Genomic DNA, 13,837 nt, shown 5'->3' with positions numbered 1-13,837 from the left:
AGCCCTGTGAGCAACACGCTCTTATTACTGGCACAAGGAGGCGAACTGCTGCAGCTGCTGTGAACAGCACTGGATTGTGGGTATCGTGTGTTTCCTGATCGACCGTGACAGTCAGTCAGCTGCTGCAGGAAAGTTTGGACTCAGCTTCACAGTTTTCTGTAGGCTGTCTACTTCCAGTAGATGTGATTCCTCGCTAGAAACTCGCTTCCTTGTTATGTGCGGGGTTTGATCTGTAGCGATCAGGCCGGTTTCCGACTGACTGAAGTCTACATTTGTACAGAAAACTCAAATAACTGGACGCTTGAAGCCACTTTCGGGATGAGTTTGAACGAGCACTCCCTGCAGGCTCTGTCATGGAGAAAACTGTACTTGAGTCGAGCCAAACTCAAAGCCACCAGTCGCACCTCGGCTCTGTTGTCGGGCTTCGCCATGGTAAGTTAGTGTCGACCCCACTGGTTCCTGTTCCAGTGCCCACATTGACTGCATGAACGCACACTAGGCCATGAACCGTAAATATGTGACGCACATTGGTGCTTTCAAGGACTCACAGGCCAAACGATGGCTGATAATCACCATTAACAACAAGTGTTGATTTCAGTCAAGCCGCGAACTCAGTTGTTTGGCTGCATGAATATTAAACTAATAGACTGTAACCAGACCGTTCAGCCGTCTGCTACTTTGCGCAAGACGTTTGTCACGGACAACAGTGAGTCCGGCACCAAACCAGCTCAAGACACCGGTGTGTGGGGGTTCAACTTCAGCCGGCTCACCTGAACACCCACATGTCTTCCGGTAAAACATTTAGCAATGTTACTAAAACCCATGTGAAATACTCAAAAGTCCAACTTGAGCAACAGTGGAGAGGAAAAACGCCCTTTAAGTGAAGAAACCTCCAGCAGCCTCAGGGTGGGCGGCCATCCGCCTCGACCGGTTGGCTTCCCTCATTTGGCATTGTAATTGTTGCACTGTACTGACCGGTGAAACACGTAGTAATGCAACTGTCCCGCTTATATTACTATTATAGGGGCTCTCAAAAATGTAGTCTGGGTTGTGTAATACATACATGTTTATATTCTGCTATTGGGTGGAGTGGAGTCGTTTTCAGTTGTGCATTAAACCTTGTCAGAAATTCAGTGAGTTCAAAAACAAAAATACATTATTGCCGTTATAGTAAACTTTACTTTGTTTTGAATGTACACATGAGACAATTCAAGCCAGCTCTTTCCCCCACATTATGATACCTTAGCTTATGGTATCTGCCAGATTTCAAAATCTACACACCTCACTGCCTAAGTAGTTTTAATTGATTGTTAAATTCATAACAACACAGATGGGAAAAAACTGTCAACTATATCATTGGAGATATCAAATCTCCTAGAGTCACTGATAGTATCATATTATTGCAGCCCTAGATATCTGTATATTAACATTAATTACATGTTATTTTCCTGTTTGATGTCTTTTTTCAGGTTGCCATGGTGGAGGTACAGCTGGAGCGGGATTATGACTATCCTCCTGGGCTGCTGATCGCCTTCAGTGCTTGTACCACAGTTCTGGTTGCAGTTCACCTCTTTGCCCTCATGATCAGCACCTGCATCCTCCCTAATCTTGAGGCTGTCAGCAATGTTCACAACCTCAACTCTGTCAACGAGTCTCCCCATGAGCGCATGCACCGCCACATAGAACTGGCCTGGGCCTTCTCCACTGTCATCGGCACCCTTCTCTTCCTGACAGAGGTGATGCTCTTGTGCTGGGTGAAGTTCTTACCTCTCAAAAGCAGCACTAAAGAAAACAATGGCACTATGAGTTCTGGTGAGGCAGCAGCTATCGCTTCCACCTGCATCATGGTGCCGTTTGCCATCGTTTTTATTGTGTTTGCCGTGCATTTTTACCGCACACTTGTTAGTCACAAAACAGACAGACAGATCCGAGAGCTGGAGCAGGTCATTCGGCTCCAGAACCAGCTGGACCAAAGGGATGAGAATGACGACCTGAAGGCTGTTGTCAATTTCCCTTAATTACAGTCATCATGTCATGCAAGATCACAAGACGTTCAGCTTTGCTTTTTTTCTGAAATTTCATATAAAAGCTTTATTTTATAAAGAGCTATATTTTATTTTTTGTTTGTGAACTAAAGTGTTTTTTAATTCAAGCTTTATAAATTAAGTGTTGCAGGTTTTGACTCAGTTCACTTTTGGATAATGTATGTTCACAAACATCTATACTTTATATACAAATGGAAAATTATGTTACCTACAACTGCGAATATTAGTACTAGCTTGTATAAAGACATGGCAGATCATATGAATTTGTCACTAAGTCACTAATGGACTACACGTGGTTACTTGAATGAAAACATGTAAAAAGCGGAGCTTTATGATCAGATTAAATGATCAGGTGATGCAGATATGCTGTATATCCACCACTGTAGCCCCCACCTGTGTTGAATAGATTTCTCCTGTAACCACGTTTACCTCACTTTAAATTATTAGGCTTTGTATGGAGCATCACCAAGCCTTAATTATCAGTTAGGATATAGTCACCATATGAATTGTCTGGCTGAAATCTAAAATGACTGCCTACAAGCTTGAAAACGAAAATTTTTACTTTAAAAACTAAAGTACAATATACAAAATGCATCCTTTTAAAACATTTATTGCACCTTAAGGGGCCTAGTTTGCCAAAGGTTTGTGTTTACAAAAATGTGCAAACTTCATATCACAGCACAGTTGAGGTTTCACACAGAGGACTGGGTCTTTCAAATGAGCAATATAGCTCATGCTGTGGATTTTGCACCTTTGCCTTTGTAAATATGCAAAGTGGGGAACTTCTCCCTGAGTGCGTAAAATGGAGAAGAAAATGCGAATACACAAATTGAGCACACACAATGTGATCTACCAAGCCTGAAAGCAATTGTGGTGGCTGTGATTGTGTCTGTGTTTAGTACGGTTCAAATGCAAGTGCAGTCTGCTTGTGCATAGGTGGCTGCAGTGGTTTGTACAAGGAGAAAAAGTATTTTTGATTATATTATGTATTATTACAATGCATGCAGAAAATGGAACTGTTGTGTACAGGTCTGTATGTTTTGTACTTTAAGTATGTTGACACATTGTTTAGGGTATAGATTTTTTTTTAATATTATATAGGTTGAATGCTCTTTGTCTTGTGACATGCTGTTGAAAGTTTTACTTTGGTTTGACTGCTTTTATTTTTTACCTTTGGTAAAACACAAATGAAGAAATGTGCGCACAGTTAGGGCTGGTTGATGACTTTCATATGTGATAGTGGTATGACTGTATTTTCATTTCAGTATGAAATTCAGTATCACCTAATATTCTGAATTAGCAGAATCTTCACAGGATTTTGAGTATTTGCAAATACAACAGACAAAAAAAAAAGACAAGCTTTTTTACATTTTCTATGATCTAGTTTGAATAAAATGTGGATTTATAAGATTTGAAGATGTAGAATGTACCCAGTATCTAAACGGTTTTGGAATTGGGGTCGCACATTTTTTATTTATACATCAGTGATCTTTCTTTAAGACAGTCTACAAGGAATTAAATATAAACAGGGTTATTCAGGTCGACTGTACACACTTTGGGACACTTCGTGTGGAAATTACCTGATTTCTTTCAGAACAGGTCAATGCAAACAAATGCATGTTTTTTTGGTTCTTTATGTGTTTTTTTATTTAACCCAGTATAGGTTACTTTATATACTTTAGACAGGCCCCACTGCTTTTGTGAATGTTAAGGTTAAAAATAATTTTTCAGCAAATACTGTATTTTATTTAATTGTTTTGTGTGGTGTTAGCAGCTTAAGAAGCTGCAGCTTTTTAACCTGGTCAAAGTCATGACAGGACTTTTGTTGCCAGCTTGAATAAACCACATTTGAAACTAATAAGTGCTATATTTATTTTTGACATTTCTGGCATTTGCATATATAAAAATGTTAGGGGAAAACAAACATAAGCTTGCATAAAAATGAGTTTGCAACTGTGAGTCTATAGGAAAACCACACAGGAAATGTGCACGGACATGGAGTGTAAGTGTATACTTCACTGTCAATCAGTCGCAGCCCTGGGCATGCATCACAACAAGACAGCCACTCTCCTACTAGACCTTGTTTTAATGCTTCTCTTAGAAATCTACCCACATTTCTCTAATGTTCATTTTTCATTCTTTGGGGTAATTGTTTACATTTAGACCAATATCTTAAAACAATATCTACAGTAAAGTAAATATATAAATACTTTTCTAAAGACTTTGTCAAAGATTCAAGGACACATGATGCCATAGCAGACCAGCAGGTGGCTGCAAATGGTTGTAATACTCTCAACCTGATATACTGTAGTACTGACAACATCAATCCTTGCATTTCAACTGATAAAGTTTAACACTGTCAATGCCCGCTTCATGGTCAAATAATAATAATAATAATAATGATAAATAAAACTAATTCAAAACCAAACGAACTGCAGTAAAATTTAGCAATCTTTTTACATGATTCTCACCAACATAGTCTTTTGACTATGAGGATTAAAGATAAAAGGGTATTTGCATGTATTTCTTTTATCTCAATGAAGACTGACTTGACCACTTACAGACTTGGGCTACCTGTTAACAGGGTGACTTCAGAATGAAACCGTACCTGAAGTGACAACTGTTGTCTCACACCTTTATTAGACACAGATTGACCATAGATTTTTCCTCTTGATACTGCCAGTGATTATAGTAATTACAATCACTTACAGCAATAACTAAAGCTTAAAACTGCTTAACCAGCATTTGTTCTGCCACTGTCAGGAAAATACTATACTATCCACTGACAACAGCACTGGATAGTGACAGTGGATAGTCCTTCGGTGTAAAGTTGCCAATTTTTCCCACAACCCCTGTCTCCAACTTGCTTTTAAGTGTTTTACTGATACTTTCTGGGACATGTTTTGTGGAAAAGGAAATGGAGAAGGTTCCTTTCAGTGATATACTGTCAGTGAATATACTGTAGAAATGCAGTAATCCATTGCTAAACAGAAATTACTGTAGAAAAATTCTTTAAGAAGACTAAATTTCCTGAAAGTCCTTTGGGCACCATTAGAGTGGTGGCAGTATGAACAGATAAAAAAGTGTGGAAGTGCTTTTTGGGACAGCCCTTACCTTGAAAGACGCCTAGAGTGCTCACATATTTAAACAGCCTCAAATAAATGTACATTGGCCACAATACTCTATTTGTGTTTAGCTCTTACCGGTACCAAATGTTATACATAACCACACCATCATATTCAACACAGTAATACAATCTATATTGTTGTACTGTGCTACTGTTGCATGCAATTCTTATATTAGCCATTATACAGTTTTGTGCTGCATAAAATTTATACAGTATGTCTTCCCATGTATTAACTGAACTGTATTAAATCTAATATGGCATTGTGAACTGCATTATATAAACAATTTGTTTTGTTATATAAACAAAATAGCACATATATAATAGGACTTTCCTTTTTAAGTGTTCTATGTTGCTGATGTGCTTTAAACTCCTGGAAGTGCACTGAAATTACACACCTGTCACCTGAAGACCGTGCTTCCTCCATGGCATGGTGTTATTCCGCCTGGGCGAAGGATCTATATTCCGTTTCCTCTGTCTATGCGCGGATGAATCCATTATCCAACCTGTGCGACGAACTGTAAAAGCACCGAAAACCACAACAGCGTTTCCACGATGTTGCTCCCTCAAAGATTAAAACTGTGGTGCAGGTAGGCAGGATGAGTATCTTTTATCATACCTAACTTTGAGTATATCGAAATGATTACTTAAATAAGCTGGTAATTTGTTTTAAATAGCAGAACAGCGTTACAGGTGATGCTCTCCATCACCTGTTGGGGCGTGTTAACCTCCAGCGCTAATGTTAAGACAGCTGACGGCTGTTCTCTACGTAAAATGGTGTTTGTTTGTTATATTTACAGGTTTTGACCAATGTAATGGAAAGCGAAAAACAAACTACTGAGACAGAAACGTCGCCACAGCACTGGAGAAGTTGCAAGTTGATTATTGATCCTGCATTGACAAAGGGACTGTACAAAGTGTATCGTTTTGACGGACGATATTTTAACATACCTGTGAGCATTTCTAAGTATAAGTAGTTGTTTGTTAGTATATAAACACACAGTGTGTGTTGTGTGAATATGATGGCTGCTGTTTACCTCGTCAGGTGGAGGACCTGGGTCTGTTTCCTGTGGATACAGTGAGAGATCCCCGCATCTGCCGCCTGTGGAGCAAATGCAACAAGACTCACCTTGTCGTGCCGAAATTTAAGGTGATTTGTAGGGTCGCTTTTATAAGAAGAATAAGGACAAGATATACAAGTAAATACAAGTTTTTATAGTAGTTAATAAAAGTATTGTTATGTTGTTGTTTTTTAGGTTGATGAATGGTTTGTTGGTCCTGTTCCTCCCAAGGAAGTGACATTTTCCAGGCTGAATGACAATGTAAGGGAGGAGTTCCTGACTAATATGTGCAAACAATATGGAAACATTGAAGAAGTGGAAATCTTTTACAATCCTAAAAACAAGAAGCATTTAGGGATCGCAAAGGTCATCTTTGACACAGTAAAGGCTGCAAAAGACGTTGTTCAGCACCTCCATCAGACGTCAGTGATGGGAAATATTATTCATGTGGAAATTGACCCTAAAGGTAACAATGGTTTTACATTTTTACACTTTTATGTATTGAATATAAAGCCTAAATGCTAATCTTGTAAATTGTTTTCAACCTTTGACAGGTGAAAACCGAGCGCGGTATCTCCAGGTCCTCTTACGTGGCCTTTATACCCCTCGGACGGTGCCGGTGGGCAGCAGTGAGAGAGCTCTTCGTAGTTTAATTGACAGTTTGCTGGTGAGAATTTTAAAGCTGCTTCTAACAGTCTAAACACTGAAAAAATTGTATATTTAGTTTTAAATGAATATTGCTCTAAATGCATATATTTTTAATATTTCTCAGTAGTTTTCTTGTTTTCTGTCTCTGACAGGGCAGCACAGTCAGGCAGCAGCTTTCCAGTCCCACTAGTATTGCTACACCCCTCTCTCTGGACACAGCTTGCTCCAGTATTTGGCAGGATACACCTTGCAGCTTTGGGCTAACACCACATTCTCAGGGAACCCCCCGCACTCCTTGCTTGGCTGCGACTCCTCTCTCCCAGGATTCTTGCTACTCCAGCCTTCAGGCAACTCCAGTCCTCCAGGGGGAGCCCTCTACCAATAGTGTTCACAAACCATTAAGACGAGAGCTCTGCCTTCGTAAACCTGCCAGGTATCACAGGGGATCTGGCAAAGTCTCAGATGTCAGCTTACATTGGAAACACTGCCAGCCACAACCACCGCAACCCCCCTCTAACCACATACAAACTAGCAGCCAGCAGCTCACTCTATGGGAGGCAGAGTCATCTAATCACAACAATACAGGCCCTGCCTCCCCCTGTCAGGAGTCCAGAGACATGATCATTGCTCCATCTGAGGCCTTCACTCAGAACTGCAACTCCTTCAGTATCCTGAGCATTAATTTTTCAGCTGACCCGCAGACAGCACAATCTCCCCTACCCAGTGACCATGCACGCATTACAGAATTGTCTTCAAACACTGTTAGCTGTTTCTCCAGCAGCCCCCAGCCACAAGTTGAGAGTTTGGACTCACGCATCGAGAGTTTGCTGATAAGCAGCCAGAGTACTGACCCCTCGTACTTTGCTAGAAAAGCTTTGGAGGATATTATGCACTCTCAGGACAGCCCGGCTTCACCTCGACCAGCTAATAACTCCCCTTTCTCAGATGACTCACTTGTTTGTACCCCGACTTCTTGTGGATCTTTCACTACCAGGGAACAGTGTTCCTACAATGATCTAGTGAATGTGGGACCAGAATCTCTCATTGAAAATGAAGAGGACGAAACAACTCAAGCTGTTTCATTCCTCACAAGGAATTCGCAGTCTCCCGATCTATGTGATTTTACACATGATGAAGAGAGGGATTGTGTAGACAATGAAAAAGATGCAAAAAGGTTCCAGTCTGTATCATGTCCAAAGGTAAAACTAATATCTATCCTGTCTGTGAAGATTCTCAGTTATCCAGGAAAAGTTGAGTCAACTTTCAGATAATATCTATGCTGTTATCTTTATATTATGTTTGTCTGTGTACACTAGATATTTATGTTATGTTGAAAACTAGCCACTCAATTTTTGATTTTATTTTACTCAGGAGGACCATGCAGCAATTGAGGATCAGGAGCACTCAAACAACAGACAGTCTGGAGCTTTGACACCAACAAAAGACATGTCTCTTCCTCAGCCTCTGTCATTTTCTTCTCTCAGTCACACCGATCCACTCCTTACCCCTACAGCTCCTCCTGCCATTACAGCTGGACTCTCCCATCCACCGGTCACCCCTTTTCCTTTCCCCATTCCTCCCTTTCCCCCATCTGTTCCACCTGTCCCACCTCGTCTACCGAATGGCACCATCCCCATCCCACCCCCAGGCTGGATCCCCTCTGCGGGCTTTCACACCAGCATACCCATTCCTCCTCCCCCTATACCACCTCCTCCTTCTATTCCTCCACCACCAACCTTTCTAGGACCCCCTCCACCTATGATGGTGCCACCCTCTATTCCACCTCCTGTACACATGTACCCCTTACGCATGCAGCTTGCAGGTCATTTGGATAAGGGAAATCACCCAAGGCATGGCAGTGCACCTTTCCCTCGACCACCCTGGCCTGCTCCACCTTTTCCCAGGTTTAACCCCTTTGTGCCACCACCAGACTACACACCTGTACAGAAAAACCTTCACAAGATCACAATAGAAAAGGTTTTAGAAGTCCTAATGGATGAACTGAAGTCAATTATCAAGAAGGACATTACACGTAGAATGATTGAAGGAGTCGCCTTCAAGGCATTTGAGGACTGGTGGGACTGTCAGGAGAAGAAAACAAGGGTAAGCTCTTTACGTCCTTTATTATTAAATGGTCCTTTGCTGTGTTTAATGGTAATGGACATTTGCAGTATCATTATTAACTTTTTTTATTCATAAGATACAAGTTTCTTTGAAACCTGGGGCTGGAAGCGTGGAAGAGAGGAAAAAACTAATAAATCCTCTCAGTCACATCAAAGGCCCGGGCAAAAAGCCTCCTCTGCCATCCTTTAAGGTAAATGATTCTACTGGCTGTAATATGAAGCGAACCAGTAAGACACAACTTAATGTAATGTAAAAATGACTTATTGCTGTGCAGGTAAAAAGGAAAACAACAGATGATGCTGGTACGACAGAAGAAACAGATAATGCAGTGTGTTCCGCTCATCAAAACACTGGTCAGATCATCGCTTACTGTATGCTACCGCCTTCACCTCTCTTTTCTACTCATCATAGCTTGATAAACTTTGTTGCTTTCCTTTTGTGGGATTTTAGATGTGAAATATGGTGATGACACAGTGATGGCTGCATCTGAGAGACCCAAACGCAGACATGCAAGACCACATGAGCTTGATAGTGATGAGGATGAAGATGGTGGTAACGATGATGAAGGGAAAGAAGAAGATACAACACTTGAGGAGGAAATAATACCAGACAAAGTGGAGACTCTTGTGCCAGACAACAATGCTCCTCAAATGCTGGTAAAAAGGGATTTTGCATTAAAAAGACAGTAAAAGTACTTTGTTTGAGTTTTTACAAACCCAATTCCAAACAAATTGTGACGCTGTGTGAAATCTACATAAACACAGAAATAAGTGATTTGTACAAAACACCGGTCTCCTCAGATGTTTACAGACTGGTAAACATGGCCGTGTCCCAACTTGTGTTGCTGCCAGCAATTTCAAAAAGCCCTCAAATTTCTCTTCTTAAAATGGAACATTTTCTCAAACATTTGATATGTTTTTTATCTTCTATTATGAATAAAATATAGCTTTATGTAATTTGCTAATCATAGTCTACTGCTTTATGCAGATTTTACACAGACTTGAGATTGATTGAACTCTGTATTGATTGTGATGAGTTTCCAAATACAATTTTTCTAAAATCTCTTGTGTTAAAATATTAAACTGTCTATGTGCTGACATTCTTCAGATTGCATAATATAACTGTGCTCTAATTAGTGTGACAGGTATGACCATGATGATGGGGATTACAGTAATCATCCTGAAGAAGAGATGGAGCTGGCACACAAACGCGTGGAGGATGAAGATGCCATCACTGCTGATGGAGTGCAGTGCTCAGATAGTGGTACGATTAATATTGCAACACTCAGAGCTAATGAATAACAACATACCAACAAGTAAAATGTTTTGTTTGTGTTTTCAGTTACAGAGGCTTTTGCAGAAAGTAGCTCCTCAGAAGAAAGCGAGTCCTCATCAGACTTCGACTCCTCCGACTCATTCTCTTCTGAAAGCTTTGAGGACTCGTCCTACACGGATGTAGGTCCTGAAGATGAAGACATGCACGAAGACACAGAGGATATCAGGAGTGATGAGTGTATAGTGATATCATCAGATGAAGACTCAATGGAGTATGATTCCCCTCTTACACCCTCAGCCCCGCTAACCCCTGGTGCACAGCTACACCTGGTCCTGCAGGAATGGTCTGAAGAGGAAACCAAGCAAAATCAGTATAGACAACTACAACAAGACAACTGTGACTTGGATGCCATAATGGATGTCCAAAATATTGAACACCAGGACTTAGAACCTCCATCTCCTATTGGAATACCAGGTTACTGTATATGATCAGGATGCTCTATTCCACTTGAATGAATTAGGTCACTACAGTAGTTCAGGATATGCAGATGTGGTTTGATGTAGTCTAATACCTATATTCTAAAATACAGCAAATTTAACAAATTGTATAACAAAAGTTTTAATCAAACAGTTCAGTAATGATTAGTTTTCTGTTTTAACAGAGTCAGACCTACGAGTGGTGATGGAGAGTCCTGAATGGTTGAAGGAGTCTCCACAGAACATACAAAACCTGAGGCCTCTCACTCCCACTGGCTGCTTAGCAGACAGTGACCCTGACATCCTTATAAAAAGCAAACCAGCATCTCCTGTGGAGGACGTGGAACGACCACAAACACCAGGCAAGGGCATAGTAGCTGAACTGGAAACTGAGGACTCAGATGAAGCCAATGAAGTGCACTCCCTCTCCCCAGTAAGCAATGAATTTGTTCTCGCTCCCTCTGACCTCCCAGTGGCCTCATACCCATCATACCAGGAGATGCCTAAAACTCCTGGTAGAGAGGAGAGAAGTGGGTGGGCCGAGTACAACTCTGGGAGACCTCCAGCAACACCAGGCAGAGAGACAACAATGTTAGAAGGTAGCATTTTGATGTGCCCATCTCTTAGCAGCCCATCATCTATTCCAGCCCCGTCTAACAATCCATATATTACAGCCCCAAAGACTCCTGGAAGAGACATTATCCTTCCCAGAAGAGCTATAGTCCACAGGAGGAACACGCAAATAGTGTCTACCTCACTGCCCCTGTTATGTGGCTCTCCCGTCACAGTGTCCTCTCCATGCAGCATGTCTGAATCTTCATCTGACACAGATGATGGGAGGAGTGTGTGGATCAGTTCAGGAGTAAGAACAAAGCCTTTGCGGGGACTGGAGAATATGCCTGGCCTTTTGAATGAGGAGAAATTCTTATCGAGACGAAAGCAGTGGAGGAGGTGGAAGAGGAGACGGAGAACTCACCATCAGCAGAGATCACTGAAGAGAAACATTGGTTCACTGTCATCTCACAGTCGCCTTCGAAGGTGGCGATTACTCTGTGAAGAGAGAAGAATCCTTCATAGTGTTTGGAAGGAGGGCCTGGATGAGGAGGATGCAAAGCTGCTGAAGTGTACATACGAAAGGCTGCAGGAGCAGGATGATGGCTTCGGCTGGCTCAGTGATACCATCTGGATCCCTCACCCTCATATCCTTTTTAACAGTTTAGTTTAAATTAGTTCAAAGTAGGTTTACACTGAGTAAACTAAGTAACTGATAAAGGATGAATATGGGTGATTCTGTAGAAATACGCAGTAATAAGTTAAGTACTTTCCTACCATGCACAAATCAGGTTAGATATTTAATTAGGAAAAATCTGACATAAATATTCCAAATATTATTACATATAAATCCTAATATTTAAAACTTAAATCAAATCCCTAACAATAAAACTTGAAACAGTTTAACTGTTAATGTTTTTGTTTTTGCAGTTACAATATTGATTTATGCGTAAATAATGAATTGTGTTAAGTAACCTTATTTGATTAACACACAATATGTCTTATTATATTTGGTGTTTGACATCCTTAACTGCTGCTCACTGACTAAAGTCCAGACAGAGAAAACGGAGGAACATAAAACGTGGCTGCCAAACCACAGGACCGGCTCTGCTCGCAGTGAAGGCTTCTACAGAATCAGCAGGAAGGATAAAATTAAATACCTCAACAACACAAAACTGACTACTGAACTTCCAACTACAAGTACTCAGGTATTAAACAAAGAGTATCATGATTGTGTCAGTGGCAAGTGTATTCAGTGCTTAATGACGTGCATACATTTGAGCAGGGAACGTGCATCCCGGCCCAGCAGCCGACCCTGTTACGTGCTGGATCTGACTTTAGGTCTGAACAGCGCCGCTTGCTGTCCTCTTTCAGCTCCGATAGTGATCTGGTCAAGTTCAACCAGCTAAAGGTAAGATGGTAAAGAACTGGTCAGCTGAATGAAAGTAACCCAGTTTTAAGAATTGCAATCTTCTAACATTTCTGAACCATATATTGTAATAATCTAATAGAGCAAAGAACAATGCATGTTGCTCACTGAAAAGACTCTGTCTGAGACATTTTATATACTATATATACTTATATATACTAGTTGTAATGTTTTTGTTCAGACCAAACCAACTGTCTTTGGTTAGACTTTTTTGCCCGATACCTAACTCTTGTATCAGTCTTTGCAGCAGGTGGAGCTTGACCTAACTCTCACTTTGTCATGAAACTATACTTATCTTCTGATATCAGTTTCGAAAGAAGAGGATTCGTTTTAGTCAAAGTCGCATCCACGAGTGGGGCCTGTTTGCCATGGAGCCCATAGCAGCCGATGAGATGGTGATTGAGTATGTGGGCCAAATCATCAGACAGGTAAGACAAGCGCAAAAAATATATAATTCAATTCACAACACAAGCATCTCCACTAACAGACCTCACAGACATTGCTTTTAAACAAATCGTGATCGCTTCCCCGAAATTGTTCCAGGGGCCCGCTGGGGCTCTGGTTGTTCTGGGTACTTTCCAGGCTACAGTGGTAGTCATAAACAACGGGTCGATAGATAAGCATTTCTGTTTTCTTCCTGTGTAGGTGATTGCTGACATGAGGGAGCAGAGGTACGAGGAGGAGGGCATTGGAAGCAGCTATTTGTTCCGGGTTGATCAGGACACCATCATTGATGCCACCAAATGTGGGAACTTAGCCAGGTTTATCAACCACAGCTGCAATGTGAGTAAGAGCTGCTTTTGCAGTGGTTGTTGTTTAATAAAAATCAAAGGAACTTTATGTTTCCATTTAAAAATTGTATATGTGGATTGTTTTTTGTCTTGCAGCCTAACTGCTATGCAAAGATCATTACTGTGGAATCACAGAAGAAGATAGTGATATACTCCAGACGACCAATAAGCATCAATGAAGAGATCACATATGACTATAAGTTTCCCATTGAGGAAATAAAGATTCCTTGTTTGTGTGGAGCAGACAACTGCAGGGGCTCCTTGAACTAATCTCCAACAAAGTGCCCTGATTATGTCAAGAGCCAAAGTTAC

At 41.0% G+C, this 13,837-nt stretch overlaps 2 protein-coding genes across 2 annotated transcripts; both read left to right on the top strand.

The window, feature by feature from the left end:
* On the top strand, positions 1 to 3,903 carry LOC113151262 (calcium release-activated calcium channel protein 1-like). The gene is made up of 2 exons (XM_026344188.1): positions 1 to 432; positions 1,470 to 3,903. The coding sequence occupies exons 1-2, from the start codon at positions 319 to 321 to the stop codon at positions 2,016 to 2,018; spliced, it is 663 nt and encodes a 220-aa protein (XP_026199973.1). The 5' UTR covers positions 1 to 318; the 3' UTR covers positions 2,019 to 3,903.
* A 1,795-nt stretch (positions 3,904 to 5,698) lies between these two features.
* Positions 5,699 to 13,813, top strand: LOC113150438 (histone-lysine N-methyltransferase SETD1B-like). Its single transcript, XM_026342968.1, has 20 exons — positions 5,699 to 5,759; positions 5,970 to 6,122; positions 6,215 to 6,319; positions 6,426 to 6,696; positions 6,785 to 6,897; positions 7,031 to 7,583; positions 7,662 to 8,077; positions 8,250 to 8,981; positions 9,079 to 9,192; positions 9,277 to 9,355; positions 9,453 to 9,658; positions 10,139 to 10,265; positions 10,344 to 10,751; positions 10,939 to 11,344; positions 11,381 to 11,952; positions 12,347 to 12,513; positions 12,588 to 12,716; positions 13,043 to 13,162; positions 13,380 to 13,517; positions 13,622 to 13,813. The coding sequence occupies exons 2-20, from the start codon at positions 5,985 to 5,987 to the stop codon at positions 13,793 to 13,795; spliced, it is 4,968 nt and encodes a 1,655-aa protein (XP_026198753.1). The 5' UTR covers positions 5,699 to 5,759; positions 5,970 to 5,984; the 3' UTR covers positions 13,796 to 13,813.
* The last annotated feature ends 24 nt before the right edge of the window (positions 13,814 to 13,837 follow it).

This window comes from Anabas testudineus, chromosome 9 (assembly GCF_900324465.2).
Source record: "Anabas testudineus chromosome 9, fAnaTes1.2, whole genome shotgun sequence".
NCBI classification, from domain to species: Eukaryota; Metazoa; Chordata; class Actinopteri; order Anabantiformes; family Anabantidae; genus Anabas; species Anabas testudineus.
The sequence above is the reverse complement of the archived record's forward strand: the minus strand, read 5'-3'. Positions and strand labels throughout refer to the sequence as shown.

What these genes read in the sequence shown, in the direction of transcription:
- LOC113150438 (XM_026342968.1), top strand. Translation starts at nt 5,985, where the DNA reads ATGGAAAGCGAAAAACAAACTACTGAGACAGAAACGTCGCCACAGCAC. An exon ending in TTCAGCTGACCCGCAGACAG is followed by an intron (nt 7,584 to 7,661) that starts CACAATCTCCCC and finishes TCTCCAGCAGCC; the next exon opens with CCCAGCCACAAGTTGAGAGT. An exon ending in TTCCAACTACAAGTACTCAG is followed by an intron (nt 12,514 to 12,587) that starts GTATTAAACAAA and finishes CATACATTTGAG; the next exon opens with CAGGGAACGTGCATCCCGGC.
- LOC113151262 (XM_026344188.1), top strand. Translation starts at nt 319, where the DNA reads ATGAGTTTGAACGAGCACTCCCTGCAGGCTCTGTCATGGAGAAAACTG. An exon ending in TGTTGTCGGGCTTCGCCATG is followed by an intron (nt 433 to 1,469) that starts GTAAGTTAGTGT and finishes GTCTTTTTTCAG; the next exon opens with GTTGCCATGGTGGAGGTACA.